The sequence below is a fragment of the Cornus florida genome, unplaced genomic scaffold (assembly GCF_030987335.1).
Source record: "Cornus florida cultivar Cherokee Brave unplaced genomic scaffold, ASM3098733v1 CherokeeBrave_3.0.0_Hap2_Chr01, whole genome shotgun sequence".
Lineage (NCBI taxonomy): Eukaryota > Viridiplantae > Streptophyta > Magnoliopsida > Cornales > Cornaceae > Cornus > Cornus florida.
Genome location: NW_026775571.1, coordinates 96,053,250 through 96,070,400, shown reverse-complemented (window position 1 = coordinate 96,070,400; position 17,151 = coordinate 96,053,250). Strand labels below are relative to the sequence as shown.

The 17,151-nt window shown below is 35.1% G+C and overlaps 3 protein-coding genes across 3 annotated transcripts; all 3 read left to right on the top strand.

The window, feature by feature from the left end:
* The first annotated feature begins 78 nt into the window (after positions 1–78).
* Positions 79–1,998, top strand: LOC132278184 (cysteine-rich receptor-like protein kinase 10). The gene is made up of 6 exons (XM_059779992.1): positions 79–175; positions 262–470; positions 613–823; positions 951–1,188; positions 1,285–1,435; positions 1,644–1,998. Exons 1-6 carry the CDS (start codon positions 79–81, stop codon positions 1,944–1,946), a joined length of 1,209 nt encoding a protein of 402 aa, XP_059635975.1. The 3' UTR covers positions 1,947–1,998.
* Positions 1,999–4,954: 2,956 nt separating this feature from the next.
* Positions 4,955–8,724, top strand: LOC132278176 (cysteine-rich receptor-like protein kinase 10). Its single transcript, XM_059779986.1, has 7 exons — positions 4,955–5,690; positions 6,930–7,049; positions 7,128–7,318; positions 7,413–7,623; positions 7,843–8,080; positions 8,188–8,338; positions 8,428–8,724. Exons 1-7 carry the CDS (start codon positions 4,955–4,957, stop codon positions 8,722–8,724), a joined length of 1,944 nt encoding a protein of 647 aa, XP_059635969.1.
* A 2,542-nt stretch (positions 8,725–11,266) lies between these two features.
* On the top strand, positions 11,267–15,062 carry LOC132307760 (cysteine-rich receptor-like protein kinase 25). The gene is made up of 7 exons (XM_059805614.1): positions 11,267–12,114; positions 12,602–12,742; positions 12,848–12,969; positions 13,099–13,312; positions 13,925–14,162; positions 14,374–14,527; positions 14,636–15,062. Exons 1-7 carry the CDS (start codon positions 11,361–11,363, stop codon positions 14,939–14,941), a joined length of 1,929 nt encoding a protein of 642 aa, XP_059661597.1. The 5' UTR covers positions 11,267–11,360; the 3' UTR covers positions 14,942–15,062.
* The last annotated feature ends 2,089 nt before the right edge of the window (positions 15,063–17,151 follow it).

Below are 17,151 nucleotides of genomic sequence, written 5' to 3'. Positions count from 1 at the left end.
ATAAGGTCAATTATATAGTAGGCTGCAAATTGAGTAATATATTTCATTCTGAAAGCAGGCGGTGGATGGAAGAAATGGATGACTGTGGTTCTTGCTATTGGATCAGCAATTTTAGTGGTTGCACTTTTGGGATTATGTATCTACTGCTTTAAAAAGAGGAATGGAACTAAAAAAGGTAAAAGGTGATAGTTTTTCAAGTTTTTTATATACTATCTCTATTTATTTTTTCTTTTCGTTAAAATAACCTTTTAATCATTTCAGTGAGAAACAAGAATTTTGTTCAAGAAGTTCAATTATGTGACGGTGGCCACCCCCATAACACTGAGCTGTGGCATCAAAATTTGCAAGCAAGGGACAATCTCAGATCTCAGGAATTTCCCTTTTTCAATTTGGCGACTATAAATGTTGCTACTGATGGCTTCTCTGATTCAAATAAGCTTGGGCAAGGTGGTTTTGGACCCGTTTACAAGGTATAGCATTTCTCACCACAGCCAAAATAATAATAATAATAATAAAAGTAAGAATGACTTTTCTTAATTTCTAATCAATGGGTAAATATTCTCAATTGGATTGGGAAATTAATGTTTGGAAACTGGTTTATCATTCTTTTAGGGTATACTACCAGATGGGAAGGAAGTAGCAGTAAAGAGACTCTCAAGCAATTCTGAGCAAGGTTCAGATGAATTCATAAATGAAGTTCTGTTAATACTGAAACTTCAGCACAATAGTCTTGTGAGACTCTTGGGTTTTTGCCTAGATGGACAGGAAATGCTGCTCATCTATGAATACATGCCCCAAGGCAGCCTAGATGTCTTGCTGTTTGGTCCGTCTTCTTCTTTCTTTTTCTGTCTCAATTTTCAACTTGAGAATTGCAATGTTTAACCATACATATTTGTTGAGCTAAATATGAAGTCCAAGCCACAAAATTCATTTGTACTTTTTATGGACAGATTCAAGAAAACGCGCACAACTCAACTGGAGCAAACGACTAAATATTATTAATGGAATTGCCAGGGGAATCCTTTATCTTCATGAGGATTCTCGACTTAGAATCATTCACAGGGACCTAAAAGCTAGCAATGTTTTACTAGACATTGACATGAATCCAAAGATCTCAGACTTTGGAATGGCAAGGATATTTGGAGGAAGTGATGGTGAAGCTAGTACTGCTAAGATTGTTGGAACATAGTAAGTCAAATTATACAATATATTTATATATTTTTTAAGGGGTGTTTTTATATTGTTGTCTTTTTAAATCTTATAATTTTTTTGTTCCATGGACAGTGGATATATGGCTCCTGAGTATGCTATGGAAGGACTATATTCCATAAAATCTGATGTTTTCAGCTTCGGAGTTCTCTTGCTTGAGATCATTACTGGCAGAAGGAATGCCGGATTCCATCTCTCCAAACGCGCCCCTAGCCTTCTAGCATATGTATATCTTTTATCATTGACTTTAATTCAAAATGATTTTTGGTTTACAATTTTTTGCTTAAATTAATGATCTAATGATACCAACAAGCCAGTGACGTAACTGTATCGAAGGAAAGTTAGGGATTTAAATCTCAGTGGAGACGTGTGTGTGAGTACCAACTAAGGGGAAAAAAAAATAATGATCTAATGAAAACTTTTTAATGGCGCAGGCATGGCAATTATGGAATGAAGGAAGAGGCCTAGAACTGATGGATCCTTTATTGATGGATTCATGTTGCCCACCTGATGAATTTCTGAGATGCATGCATGTTGGACTATTGTGTGTTCAAGAGGACTCGTACGAAAGGCCTACCATGTCATATGTTGTTGTCATGCTCAAAAGTGAAACTGTAATTCTTAGCCCACCTGAAAGACCTGCCTTCTCCGTGGGGCGATTTGCAGATCACTATGAAGCACTTGAGAACATTTGTTCTGTTAATCTTTTGACACTTTCAAATATCATACCTCGGTGAAGGAGCTCTTGAACTGGTTGAACTTGACTATGACTTGATGTGAGAGCTAGTGTTGGACCTTGTATTTAGTTTCAATTATTTGTTTCTTCAATATTGTGTATTCTTTCGTTTTATTCTAGTTATTTCAAAGATGTCTTCTTTCCTTTGAAATTCAATATCACTATTCTTTCATTTCTTCTTCTCCCAATGAAATTCAAACTCTGATTGATATTACATCAGAAAAGCAGAAGAAAAATGGCTTGTTTACATCACCAACCTTAGAAGAAAAAATATTATGATTGTTGCATCCATTTTCTTCAAATATATATATATATACATTCAAAAGGCTTCTGGCCAATTTGATGTCAGCCAAATTTTGTGGACTCTGGCTAGCGGATTAGGACCCTGTTATGTTCCCTCTTTTTGTCCCGTGTCATTCTTTGCCTTCTTGTTGACAAATGTAACAACTTTAAATCGATTATGCAATTATTACCTAATGATATTATAATTCTTAATTTAATAGCATTAAAGTGTTACACCACGATATAATATGTTGTATCAATATTACATTTTAATGTAAACTTGTTACATGGTATTATATTTTTGTTATACAAGTGTTGCATATATGATGTACTGTTGCATTACATGTGATGTAATGTGTTACACTCAATAGTGGCACGTGACACAGAATAGGTGAAGAGCAGGACAGGCTCTATCTGAATGCCTGACTATACATGCAAATAGGTCTCTATTAAGACAAATTGCTAACCTACAAAAATTGTCAATTGGCCTACTAGTTGAGTTATATATTATACATAAAGAGATAAAAACCCACGTGTTTTTATCAAAAACTATCTGTTTTATGCTAATTAACAAACCAAAAGGAGGTCATCTGGCCTGCAAGCTGAGACAATCTTTAATATAACATTGTACCAATGAAATGCATATCCCAATGTATGTATTATTTTTTTCATATTCACGATAGATTCCATAACTTGGATCACCATCTACACCCTCATTGAACCAACCGGGTAGCAATATAACTTGGAAGGTGATTCCCCGTTGCCTCACATTTTTCTAATCAAAACATTCATTTTCATAGAACGCGATCCCATGTTCAAATCCCATAGTTTTTCAAAACGCGTTTATATAAATAGAAGGCATGTCTCTTATATATATATATATATATATATATATATATATATATATATTTTTTCTAATTGGTACTCACACACACTTGTCTCTTTTGAGACTTGAACCCCTGACCTCTCTTTAGAAAGTAAGAGGTTGATACCGCTAGGCCGCTGGCCCGTTGCATAGACATACTTTGAGAACAATAAACGCTTGTGTAGTGGCAAAATGGACAATATTTGCACAGTATGAGGCTCCACAAGACTCGTGCAAGATGCCACTCACACAGATCGGGTAAAACTTGTACTATGTCTTTAGATTTGATATTAATGAGACATTAGTGCCCAAATCTTTTTCAATTGGGCCAATCTCTTGAGGTTGGTCCAAAGTCGTGGCACATAAGATTTGATATTCATGAGATACTAGTTTCGAAATAAACTAAGTCAATCTTTTGAGGTTTATATAATATAATTTTAAAAAATATTTGTTTAATTTTTTTTTCGATAATCGAGGTGTCCGGGATTATGCCTTAACTAATTTACGGGTCTCATGTAATACGAATAGGGTAAAATTCAGACCATATCCATGGTTATGGCCTCTAACAAATTGATCATACTCGGAATAATTAGAACCTAAAACTTAGTATTTCATGTCCCAAGATTTCATCACACAGCCAACTCCTTGAGGTTGTTACATAGTTAATTATACAACCCATTACTTATGGAAAAACTAAAACATTTACACAATAGTTACATGGCAGCATAGCTTTACTAGGAAATGAGTTGTCTGACGTAGGATAAACTAGCGTCAGTGGTTATTTTGATTAAGTCAAGAGTTTCAATAAACTGGCGTTTACTTTTGCTATTGAACCATATTGTTGCCAAATGAGTCATGAAAATGTCATTTAAATTTTAAATAGCTAATTTGCATTGTTATTCGTGTAATAACTACTTTAATTTTGATTTTTAATCACCAAGTCCACCCACATATGCGTCCCATAACACCTTAATTTCTTCGCACGCTGCATTATGTGTTATTCAAAGTAACGTGTCATACCATGAATCTTTTGACTTCTCTCTTCACGTAAAACACGATGATTTTATTTTATTTATTTTTACTTGCCCATGTTGAAATCAATGAGCCATTTCTTGTTTGGTCACTTTCCTTGAAAGGCATATATGGTTTTAAATTCCACTAAAACTTTACAGTCAAAATAAACTATACATAAATTTTGAAAACAATATTATAAAAGATTATTGACTCCATGCATGCAAGAGAATCTCGTGAAAAGTCTTATGACAATGGATTTTGAAAGATTTCATATATATATATTATTTTCTTTCTAATCACCATTCTTAAGAAAAATTATTAAGTAGTTTAAAATCATGTGGTTTCAATCAGACATATATTCAAATGTGTCAGTTTTATATATATATATTTATTTATTTTTTTTTGCTCATGTCCACCTCGTGACTGAAAAAATATCCATATAATAGGGGTCTTTACTATGTGATACCCGGTTAATGCACAATCATGATTTTTTTCTTGAAAATTTCATATTTCTTAATTATGTATCCAGACAACTTAAGAGTTTCGATGACCGTCTATTGACCGGATACCATGTATAAAGTATCCCGAAGTATTGGATACTTTCTCCATTCCCACTACCTAATCATACAGCAAACACAGTCCCCCCTTAAGTTTCAGTCTTTTCCAACCGGTTCCAAGCACCAATATGGAGGTTTCTGGGTAATTTTGTTTCGTTTTACTGAATCCAAACTTGGGGGAACTGCTAACGGTCCGTCAAGTTTCAAATATATATTGTTGCTTTTGGGGTGGTAAAGTTGGGAAAAATGTGCTCTCAAACTAGAAAGGTTGTCAAAGACGCACTTTTAGCTATGCTTCTCTTAATGCTACTCCTCTTGGTGCTGTCTACCCATGTTAGTGCAGAACCTCATTTTACATCTTGTCAATATGATACAATTTTTATGAATTATACACTCAATAGCCCATTTGAAACAAACCTCAAACGCCTTCTTGAGACCCTATCCTCCAACACTCATCTAAATGAGGGCTTTTATAACACCTCAATCGGAAATGACAATAACCAAGTCTACGGGCAAGCGCTTTGTAGAGGGGATGTCACTCCCAGGGTTTGTCAGGAGTGTGTTGCGAATGCAAGCCAAGAGATCATGAGGGAGTGCAGAAGTGTAGCTGCATTTATATGGTACGAATCATGCCAAATTCAGTACTCGTACCGCGAGTTCTTTTCCACCATGATTTACGCGGGAAAGTATCCAGATTCGAATGATCCGGAGAAGAATGTGTCGGAGCCAGTTCAGTTCAATGCAGCTGTGACGAGCCTGATGAAAAGCCTTTCGAATGAGGCTGCATTTGGTGGTCCTTCTAAGCTCATGTTTGCAACTGGAAACACCTTTTCAGGGACGAAAACAATATATGGGCTGGTACAGTGTACGAGGGACATCTCTCCCAGTGACTGCAGTATTTGTTTGGATTTTGCGTTGAAGGATCTTGATGCATGTTGCAATTCTCGTCAAGGTGGAACTGTTTTTAGCAGGAATTGTAATGTGAGGTTCGAGGTGTACCGCTTTTTTGATGAGTCGACCCGCAATGGTAACATCATCCAAACTGTTCCTTGTCATTCGTATCATACTGTACACTTTGTAGGCACCTAAGTAACCTACCACCCTAGAATCTAGGCATGACACGACAAATTATGAGATGGTCGAACAGCTTGTGGCCGGGTCCAATAAAAAAAGTTATCAATTAAAAAAAATGAATCTAAAAAATTATAATAGGATATTACAAGAAATTTGAATTTAATTATGGCTCATGCCCATTTACTAATTTTTTTCATGATCACGTGTCTGCTTTTGCTTGGCTTGCCAGCCATGAAAGCCACGATGTAAGCATCCATCATGATGAGCATTCATGTGCCTCTAAGACATTGCTACGGGCTCGAGGCCATCCATGACCAATATACAGTACTTATGCATGCGTATACATTCATCCACAATGTCTCTCTTATACTCTATCTATTTCATAATATTTGTCCAGTTTTCAAAGTAGACAAGTATTATGGGACATGAAGCGTATTTTTTAATCAGTATATAATCATTAAAGTGATCGGTTCATCCATACTGCCATTCCGTTTTGTTGTAGGCTTTCTTGTGCGATTTTTTCTAATTTGATCTCATTATCGATCCATTTTAGAAGCGTTCTCCTATTGAGACTTGGTGAGTTCTCGGAGACCTTAACTGATAGAGCATACAAGAGGCGAATGTTACTGCCTTTTCTTGCCTGAGAGTGACATCCCTTTTCTTTCCGGTTGAATTGCATAAGAATTTCAACCAAATTTTGGATGGGCATACACCTTCTTGACCTTTGCACTATGTATTTGACAACTCTGTTTTCTTTTGGTTTTCTTTTTGTTTTTGTTGTTTTGTTCTGATTTGATATGTTTTGAATTTGGATTAGATTTAGACACCTGGATGTCCATTTTTATTTATTTTTTTATTTTTTATTTTTTATTTTTTTATGCTTACTTTTTTTCACGTTGAATAGCAGCAGAATATCATGACATCATTATGCTTGTCTTTATCCCATGTGAATGAAATATTCCATTTATGTGAAATAATAAAGTCCCCAAAACACCGTTTATCACAATCCTACTAAAATTTGAAAAAAAAAAAAAAAATAAGAAAAAAAAAAGAAGAAGCATTTAATTTTATTTCAGTTACTAAAAATGTTGCCACTTGTGACCAGCATCATTAACTTCAAATTTTTTTTTTCTTTCCAGAAAGTATATAGTGAATTGGAATTGAAACCAAACGTTTTAAAATTGAAAAGCAGGGGATAAATGGAGGATTTGGGTTTCTGTAGCAGTACCTCTTGTATCAGCTATTGTGCTAGCAGTATTAATCAGCTATTCCGTGTCTCGTCGCAGACGGAGAAGGAAGACAACCCAAAAAGGTATATTTGTCAAAATGTGCATTTGCCTAACAATATCAATATCAGAGCTACCATAACTGAAACTCTAGTCTCTCACAGATGAGGAAAAAAGCGAAAATGCTTTGCTACATGATTTGGCAACCCGAAGAGGCGTTGCAATTACACATGAAGATGACTTAGTTGGCTCTCAGGGATTGCCCTTCATGGACTTGGCCACAATAATAGCAGCTGCAGACAACTTTTCCGATTCAAATAAGCTTGGACAAGGTGGTTTTGGCAGCGTTTACAAGGTAAAAACCTTTCGAGTTTAAAAAGATTCTAAGTACTGTTTGACAGGTCTTAATTCAAATTTGATTAAGAAATATTCAAGTGGAGTCTCTTCAGGGTGTGCTACCAAGTGGGAAAGAAATAGCAGTTAAGAGGCTGTCAAGGAAATCATGGCAAGGAATAAAGGAGTTCAAGAATGAGGTCATATTGATTGCTAAACTTCAACATAGAAACCTCGTGAGACTCGTGGGATGTGGCATTGAGGGAGAAGAAAAGCTGCTTGTGTATGAGTACATGCCCAACAAAAGTCTTGATATCTTCTTATTTGGTTTGCCCCTTTTCTCTTCTGTTCCATTAACTTACTCATGGTCCTATTCTCACTTTTTCTGAATTCCAAATATGGAATGCAAGACGGATGTTGTGGGTGTGGTCTACCATTTCACATCTCTCTCCCACGATTGAATTTGGAGTTTGTATCATTATTCAAAAGAAAATTAAATATTTTAAGCATGATTTTATTGATTTTTCATATTGTATGAATATTCAGATTCAACAAAACGCTCACAACTTGATTGGGAAACGCGTCATAATATTATTTGTGGAATTGCCCGAGGAATTCTTTATCTTCATGAGGACTCCAGGCTAAAAATTATACATAGGGACCTGAAGCCTAGCAATGTTCTGTTGGACCATGAAATGGTTGCAAAGATTTCGGATTTTGGAATGGCGAGGATTTTCTGTGAAAACGAAAATACAGCTAACACCAAAAGAATTGTAGGAACATAGTAAGTCTGCTCCTCCTTATATCAGTCCACTGTGTCATGCAATTTAAAAAAAAAACAACAACAACAACAACAAGACGGAGCCATAATTAAGCTACTTCTTTATGCAGTGGATACATGGCTCCAGAGTATGCAATGGAGGGACTATTTTCAGTGAAATCTGATGTCTTTAGTTTCGGAGTAATCTTGCTTGAGATCATAACTGGGAGAAAGAATAGTGGCTTTCAGAGAACCGGACATGCTCATACTCTTCTTGCATACGTATGTTTTTCAATCCGCTTACATAGTAAGTATATTAATTTCATCTAAATTATCAAATCTTGGAAATTGATGTTTTCCCAAACTGACAGGCTTGGAGACTCTGGAATGAAGAAAGAGAATTGGAACTTATAGATCCCTTGTTGACTGAATCATGCCCCACGGAGGAAGTTGTAAGATGCATTCATATCGCGCTCTTATGCGTTCAGGAAAATCCAGCAGACAGGCCTACTATGTCATCTGTAGTTGTTCTTTTGGGAAGTGAATCAATAACACTTCCGGAACCAACACAACCTGCATTTTCCGCAGGGAGAATTCAAATTGAGCAGCCTTCATCAACAGATCCTCCAGTAAATCAGCTTAGCCTTTTTAGTACATTGCCGCAGTAAGTGTTGACTCTTCAAATCGTGGCACAAGTGTGATTGTAAGATTGAACTAAAGTCTAACCGAATATGGCTCTTGCCGAAATTTTGAATCATTTTTAGTTCCATTTTGGCTAGACAGTCAACAATTTTTTTCTTCAATATTGTTGAAGATATCTCTGTTAGAGAGATAAATTTGTTTGTTTAAAAAGTAGGCGACAAAATGTCAACCAACCAAATTCCAGAGGGATGGTGGATTTCCACTTCAATTGCGACAAAAATCCATTTCTTTATCAATAGGGATGGTGGATTTCCACTCCAATTGTGACAAAAATCCATTTCTTTATCGAGAGGGAGGGTGGATTTCCACTCCAATTGTGACAAAAACCATTTTCATTGACTTGGGAGTTTGTTGAAAATTTGACAAGGAATTATTAACACGATATTCGCTTTTGTGGTGTTTTTGGTTATTAGAGATGTTTGTGCTTGTATGGCTGGTGAAAAGGGTGATGGAGTGTGAAGATGACGAAATAAGGTAAGAAGACAAGGGGTAATTTTGTCCTTTCAAAATGGTCATATTGATCACTTTAGATGATTTACATGGGTAAGTTTGTCATTTCATTATGCAGAACGGTATTTTGGTATTTAAAAAATATCTAACAGCAGGCTTATTGGCTTAACAGTTCCCTATTGGCTTGGGGGCTAGCAGTTAGTTTACCCTAACTGTAGTTTTGACTAAAGCTTAATTAGGGTGAAGTTTGAAACCTAATTAATTAATTAATTATTTTCATGATGTTGCATTTGGTAAAATTAATCCTAATTTATCAATAAATGTTTCTTTTCTCGCCTCACGAAAGCTTAACCCATCATAGTACATTTCATGTGCTGACACTAACTGTCAATTGTGGCCATAGAACTGAAAGCTGGAAAATTAATTGTATAACACTCGGGATAAAGCATGAGAAAACAAAAAATTATGGTAACCATTATTAATTCATGAAAATATTTAAACTATTCTCACCCACTAATTTCTTGATGCATTGATTGTGTGATCTAAGAAACACGGATATAGATACAGGTGCAAAATAGGATATATATATATAAAAAAAAAATAGGATTTGGATACACTGAAATATGACAAAAATTTATAATAATAAAAGTATTTTTTATATTTAAAAAAAAAAGTTATTAACTTCGTGTAATATTATGAATCAAAATACAATTATTAGTATAATATAATAGTTCATTCACAACACATAAACCAAATATCCCTATTAATTATTTAATTAATATTACATTTTTCATAATAATTATATTATGTTATTATTGTTAAAAAATTATTTAAAAAATATTGAATGTGTTAAATATTTAAAAAGTATCATGTTAAAAATTAAAAAATATATATATATTAAAATTATAAATACATTTGGATGCATATTCACGAATATCTGAAAAGTATGATATGATATTTGATGGTATCCAATATGAATACGTGATTCTCCTAAAAAGTACGTGTACTTCTAAAGTTGTGTGACCCACGTCATCCTGTTAACCTAGTGGGAATAATGGATCTACCTTTTGGCCAAACAAGGTTTTGCTTCTCCAGTACTCTATGTTCACATCATTTTCTACTGGCACAGCAAAAATTAAAGTGACGACTTTATTGACTGCCAGGAATGTCTTTTTCACCGTCCAGCTGATCTCTTCTAGAATCGGGCTACTCCCAAAGGTTATAATTCAAGGAGATTGCAAAAATGTTACAAGTGAAGGAGATTGCAAGCACGTGTAATTTGGTAGCTCATGAAATACGGTAACGAGTCCTCTAGTGTACTTAAAGTCATAACTGTTATGTTCTAAGTCACACAATTCTTTTTAATAAGTGTCGTTTTTACGTTCTGCGCATAATCTCATTTTCGTTTACGCTATATGTGACTTAAATTTTGCCGCTATAGCTCTCAAATTCGCTCTAATTTCCTTACTCGCTTTATGTGACTTAAATTATGCTCAGCTTGGTAACAAAGAAAATTAGATAGAAGGAAAAAGAATGAATGGATAAGACATTCTAAAAAAAGGATAAATGTCATTCTATCTTTTTATTTGGTTGGATGAAATTAAGAGAAGGAAAAAAGATAACACCTTACTTTGTTTGTTATGAGAAAAGGAAAGAGAAAATGCTAATATTGAGTTAATTAATAATTAAATAAAAGAAGAGATGATACCATATGAATTACGAGATGGGTGATGATTTTATTTTCCTTAGCTATATCTGAATTTAGTAAAATGATAATTTCTTTGACTTAAAATAAACCGTGCAGGATAAGGAAAGAAAAAGGTCTAAAAGATTATAATATCACGTTTACTTCACGAGTCGCATGAATGCGTGATAAACAACATATTTGAATGGTCATGTATGGTTGATATCTCATTTTCAACTATAAATTGAAGTGTAAGAGAGAATAGATATTTTTCTCTTCCGACCACAGATTCAAAATGGAAGAGAAAGTGATGGGCCTACCCGTATGCAGTGGTAGGTCTCACACCACTTTCCATTCAGTCTGAACCACATTCAAATCTGTACAATATGTTCACAACTCCTTAACAAGAAACAGCTTTGGAGTGATCACAAACTAATTGTAGTAATTAAGAATTTCATTTTCACCACAATGATTTCCTTCAATATCCTCAGAACACATCTCTTTCTTTGCATCCCTTGCTTGCTTGGCCTCTCCATTGAAAAAGTTAGCTCTAATATTCCTTATTATTACTGCTCAAACACAACCAATAACACTTCTCTTAACACCACCTATCAAGCCAATCTCAATCACCTCCTCTCTACACTCTCTAATGCCAGCACAGCCAACAGATTCTATAACTCTTCTGCTGGCCATGACCGTTCCAACAAAGCTTACGGCCTCTTCCTTTGTCGCGGGGATGCCACTCCCGAGTTGTGCCAGGATTGTGTGGTCAATGCAGAGAGAGAGATAGTACAGATGTGCCCAAATGGAGAAATGGCTCAAATTTGGAAAGACAGGTGCTTGTTACGTTACTCGAACCAATTCATCTTCTCAAGATCAGAACATGTGTGCAACACGCAGAATGTCACTGAAGCAGAGAGATTTAGGCAGGAGTTAGGAGACATATTGGAAGACTTGGCTACTCAGGCTGCAAATGATCAGTCTGGTATGAAGTTTGCTACTAAGATAACCAAATTCATGGCACAAGATCTGTACAGCCTTGCACAATGCACACCAGATCTATCCGTTGCTGATTGCTATAAGTGCCTTCGAGAAGTTACCTCGTATATGACAAGTCACTGTGAGGGAAGCAGAGGGGCAAGAGTTTTGTTTCCGAGCTGTAATATTTGGTACGAGTTTTATAGGTTCTATTGGATCACAGGCAGCCAAGTTCCTTCTCGAGGTATAAATCATCATCCAACTTGCACATCTTTTCTGCATACTTGCAAATCTTGTTATAAATAACCCCAAGATCTCACTCGAATTCTCTCTCTTTCTCTTCACGCTTTTCTTATCACACCATATTCTCTCAACCTCACTTCTATTTTCAATTATAATTTCTTGTCAAACAACAATTCCGCAACTTGTCTACCAACGAGTTACCAAAACAATCACCAACTCTAAAACTAGAAGCATCTTAGTGAGAAACAATTTCCTTCACAAGTCTAGGTCTTTTGGAAAGTCCCAAATGAGAAACAGAGATTTAAAAAAAAAATGTTTTTCAAACTATTGAGTTTGAATGTGAGTTTTATACTTTCACTTGAGCGGACGGAAATTTTATAGAGTAAATTTAGTTCAATAACTCTACTTCTTTTCACTATGAATAGAGAATCAATTATAAAGAAGCACTTTTGATTTGCATAGAATGAAGAAATTTTTGGTTGATGCAGGAAAAGATGGAATCAGTACAGCAGTAATAATTGTAGCCATTGTTGTTGCAATAATTGTCATGGCGGTGCTCTTTTCCACTGGCTTCTGGTGCAAAATGCGGAAAGCAAGGAAGAGGGACAGTTATATAAGAAAAAAGAATGGTTAGTAATCGCAACTACAAATATATGTGAACTATTTGTTTTGTAGTGGTCGCAACTACAAATATCAGTACATTTAACTTTATGGTTTACTTTATGGTTGTGTAGTTGCATATGAGATAGAAACTGTGCAGTCCATGCAATATGATTTGGGAACCATCAAAGCAGCAACAAAAGACTTCTCTGACGATAACAAAATTGGTGAAGGTGGATTTGGTGCTGTCTACAAAGTAAGAGCAAGTTAGTTCTGATACATGGGCTTCAAGAATGCAATATACAATTCCAAAATTTCAGATGTTTCTGAAATTTTGGAACTAAATGTTTTAGATTGAAATTTCATTCTTTATCTACATACTCAGGGTACACTTCCTTACAACGGACAAGAGATAGCTGTGAAGAGGCTATCTAGAAGCTCTGTGCAAGGTGCAATGGAGTTTAGGAATGAGGTTGCATTGGTAGCCAAATTACAACACAGAAATCTAGTGAGGCTGCTGGGATTTTGCTTGGAAGGAGAAGAAAAGATACTCGTGTATGAATTCGTTCCAAACAAAAGCCTTGACTACTTTCTATTTGGTATGGACTATCTCAACACATATAAGTACAATTTAGTGCACGAGGCGCTTGCCATTGTGAGGTCTTAGAAAGAGCATATATTACACTCTAAATTACTACTAAAATCATGTGCTTAGGGATAGTAACTTTATCTTTACAGTAGTATGTGCTCTGACTAGTCCCTATCAGAATGAATAGGATTGATTTCTAGTCGACGTAGGGATGAGTTTGTTGAGAAGATTACTGAAAAGCTGCTTTGTCCTTAACGATTCTCATTAGTAATACACAGCATCTGTCACAAACGTTTTTATTTCTGTTCTTTTATGATTTTTGAAAATTCCTATTACAAATTTGAGAATTTGATTTAGGTTGTGTTTGGTAACTTGAATGGATTTGAAATACCTAGATTTCCAGATTTGTTCTTTGTATATAATGAAGTGCTTTGGAGCATTTCGAGTTCTAAAACTTCAGACATTTGTCCTTAACAAAAACATAAATAATTAATCACATACATTTGTGTCTTTTGAATATGCCTGATTGATGGAATTGTACCGCATTATAATTCTGTGATATAAATAATAGTCCTTGATATAAATAATAGTCCTTGATGCTAGCTTGACTATCAATGTGTAGATCCGGAAACAGGAAAACAATTGGATTGGCCAACACGTTACAAGATTATAGGAGGCATGGCTAAAGGAATTCTTTATCTTCATGAAGATTCTCGACTAAGAATTATACATCGTGATCTAAAAGCTAGCAATATACTATTAGATTTGGAAATGAATCCAAAAATTTCAGATTTTGGAATGGCGAGAATCTTTGGCGTGGATCAAACTCAAGGGAAGACAACTAAAATTGCTGGAACATAGTAAGTTCTGAAGCCTTCCATTTACTGCATCTATTTTTCCCTAGCCTAAATGAATGAAATTATAATTGTCTGATCTCAATTGAAACTTTTAAGGAGGAAAAGGGAGGGAAGCATATAAAAATTTCACTCTTCAGAAACTTCATCAACTTGGACAAAACGAATTTTCTTGTTGTGTTCTTACTTTTGTTTCCATGATGGTGTTGGCTTGCAGTGGTTACATGTCTCCAGAGTACGCAATGCATGGAAAATTCTCCATAAAGTCAGATGTGTTTAGCTTCGGTGTCTCAATATTGGAGATTATAAGTGGCAAGAAAAACAGTAATTTCTTCCAATTAGACAGTAATGCTGAGGACCTTCTGAGCTATGTAAGTGCAAATTAAAAGTTGCGATTGGTAATTTTCTTAGTCAATGCCAATATATTCATCTCAAATTACCTATATTCTAAATGACTTGAGATATTAATTGTGTCACAGGCTTGGAAACAATGGAGAGAAGGGACACCCGTGGCATTGATGGATCAAACTCTTGCAGATTCTTATTCAAAGCATGAAGTCATTAGATGCATCCATATTGGGTTATTGTGTGTTCAAGAAGATGTGGATGCTAGGCCTTCTATGGCATCTATACTTTTCATGCTCAACAGTGACTCGGTTACTCTACCATTGCCTCAACAACCTCCATTCATTGTTCATAGCAAAACAGAGTTGGGCATTCCAAATGTGTTTGAGCCGTGGTCTTTGAATGTTACAAGCTCATGCAATCAGGGAAGGGTATTTTGAGAAATGAAAAAACAAATGTATTTTTACTGTAATGGTTTATACTCAATCTGATATTGCTGTATAGCGTACAACATTTGTTATAGTTACATGAAAGCTGACCTTAGATTTAAGTGCAAGAGAAGTAATCAATATGGCCAATTCTATATTTGATCCGTTTTGGCCTCCAAAATTAGTTGTGGTCTCCAAGCTTGAAGATTTGGTTGGGCATGTGTTTGACAAATGGACTAGGCAATGTTCAGACCAGACTCGTCATTGACTAGTCAAGCTCCGGCTCCGCTCGTGTTAAGCTCATTTATATATAAATATGTAACTATATGTATAAAACCACACATCATATGTATATATCTAGTATATACACAGAAAAATATATTGATACAGATTTGATAGATATTCAAATATATTTATATATACATATAGAGGATGAAAGATATCTTGCTCCGCGGTGCCGCGATCTCCATCAACCTTTGTTTTTTCAACCACCAACGATCGTCGTCTGTAATCTGTCTGGCGAAATATGGCATTTGCAGATCATTTTCAAAGTTGCGCAAAGATGAAAAGAAAAGAGAAAATATGAGCGATATAATAGATTTGAGCAATCACTCTGTAACGACCCGAAAAGATACTAAAATAATAATAAAATCTATAAAAATTTCGGCATGACTTCTACAAAAAATGTCCCTCTACAACCTATTAAAATACATAAATAGACGCAATAGCCTCATTAGGCTTAAAAATAACATATCATGTCCCAACGCACAGTATAAGTATTACATCACATTCCCAAAATAATTACATACATACCAAAAATTCCCTTCCACCACTTTATCTAAACAGAAACACATTTTAGTTATATCAAGTTACAGTCCATAAAATGTAGTTAGAATTTAAAAGTCCATAGCTTAAAACATAATATCCATTAAACTAGAGTTTCACCAAATAGTTAAGAGTACATTACAAAATATTAAGGTTCTAATACAAAAGATAGCAAAATAAAATGGGTCTTCAAGCTCATCTAAACCTGTGGTGGATCGTCGTCTACCACCTCTTTTCCATGTCCTGAAAAGTGTTAAAAATAAGAGGGTGAGCATAAACTTAGTAGGAAGTGTCTAAAACATACTTCTTATATCCCCGTGAATCCCACACAAAGAATGGATAAAAAAGGACGGAGTCATACCATGGGAAAAACATAATCTCAATCACAACAACAAGCATAGTATAAATAACATCCAACCACAAATTTCCCACATGTACCATGAAGTGCAATGTCATGCCTATGCCACTCCCCGTTTCTGAAACAATTCTGTTTCAACAACCAAACCGTTAGTGTAATCCGACCCAAAGTACCTCCAATGTGTCACGAAATGAAGGTTGGTTAACTATCCACGATCACAAGGCACCTCCAAGGCGTCGCATCCAGCCTAGTTAACTCAACTACATTCCCTTTTAGACTACACCAACATCACGGACCACTAGTCGCCTCCTAGGCGTTCGGTTTTCGCAACACTTTTAGAAAATATTTTCCCCAAAATAATTTCGTTTGTTCTAAAAATATTTTTCCCCCTTTCTCTTTCCCAATGAATGCATGAATGTGTGTGTTTCAATTTATCAATTCAACTATAGGCTTTCACACATTCTATTTACATCATCATCACAATTCAATAAGAATTTTTAAATATTCATTTTATTTTATTTATTTATTTATAACCATAGCATCAATTTTTTTCAAGGCAATAAATAAATAAATAAACAATCATGGAACATACAACATATCAAACACTAAGTATGCTCATTTACCTTAATGAAAATAGACATGTATATGAACTCAATTAATACATGGAATACATTTATCATTTTAATTACACATAACTATAGCAACAACAAGCTAGGTAATTCAAAATTTAGCATGCTTAGGATCAGATTTAAGAGAAAAAAATTCACAAAAGGCCAAGAAGTTATAGATTAGAACACCCCTACCTCAAATTGATGAAAACCCCCAATTTGAGCGCAAGAACCCTAAAATTTCGAACTCCCTAGAGTGCACCAAAACTGACATTGTTGGTACTCACACGTAAATCTCGCCGTGCTTTTCGATTTGCCACAAACGGCACCCAAAAATTCCAAGTATGGAAGGAGGAATCAAAGCTTGAAATTGGAAAAGAAAAAAAAAAAGAAAAGAAAATGGAAGCTTCTGGACGAGACGCAGAGAGAGA

Coding starts and splice junctions, on each gene's coding strand:
- LOC132307760 (XM_059805614.1), top strand. CDS start 11,361: ATGATTTCCTTCAATATCCTCAGAACACATCTCTTTCTTTGCATCCCT. Junction 14,163..14,373: donor ACTAAAATTGCTGGAACATA/GTAAGTTCTGAA, acceptor GTTGGCTTGCAG/TGGTTACATGTCTCCAGAGT. Junction 14,528..14,635: donor CTGAGGACCTTCTGAGCTAT/GTAAGTGCAAAT, acceptor ATTGTGTCACAG/GCTTGGAAACAATGGAGAGA.
- LOC132278176 (XM_059779986.1), top strand. CDS start 4,955: ATGCTTCTCTTAATGCTACTCCTCTTGGTGCTGTCTACCCATGTTAGT. Junction 7,624..7,842: donor TCTTGATATCTTCTTATTTG/GTTTGCCCCTTT, acceptor ATGAATATTCAG/ATTCAACAAAACGCTCACAA. Junction 8,081..8,187: donor AAAAGAATTGTAGGAACATA/GTAAGTCTGCTC, acceptor TTCTTTATGCAG/TGGATACATGGCTCCAGAGT.
- LOC132278184 (XM_059779992.1), top strand. CDS start 79: ATGACTGTGGTTCTTGCTATTGGATCAGCAATTTTAGTGGTTGCACTT. Junction 471..612: donor GTTTTGGACCCGTTTACAAG/GTATAGCATTTC, acceptor TCATTCTTTTAG/GGTATACTACCAGATGGGAA. Junction 1,436..1,643: donor CCCCTAGCCTTCTAGCATAT/GTATATCTTTTA, acceptor TTAATGGCGCAG/GCATGGCAATTATGGAATGA.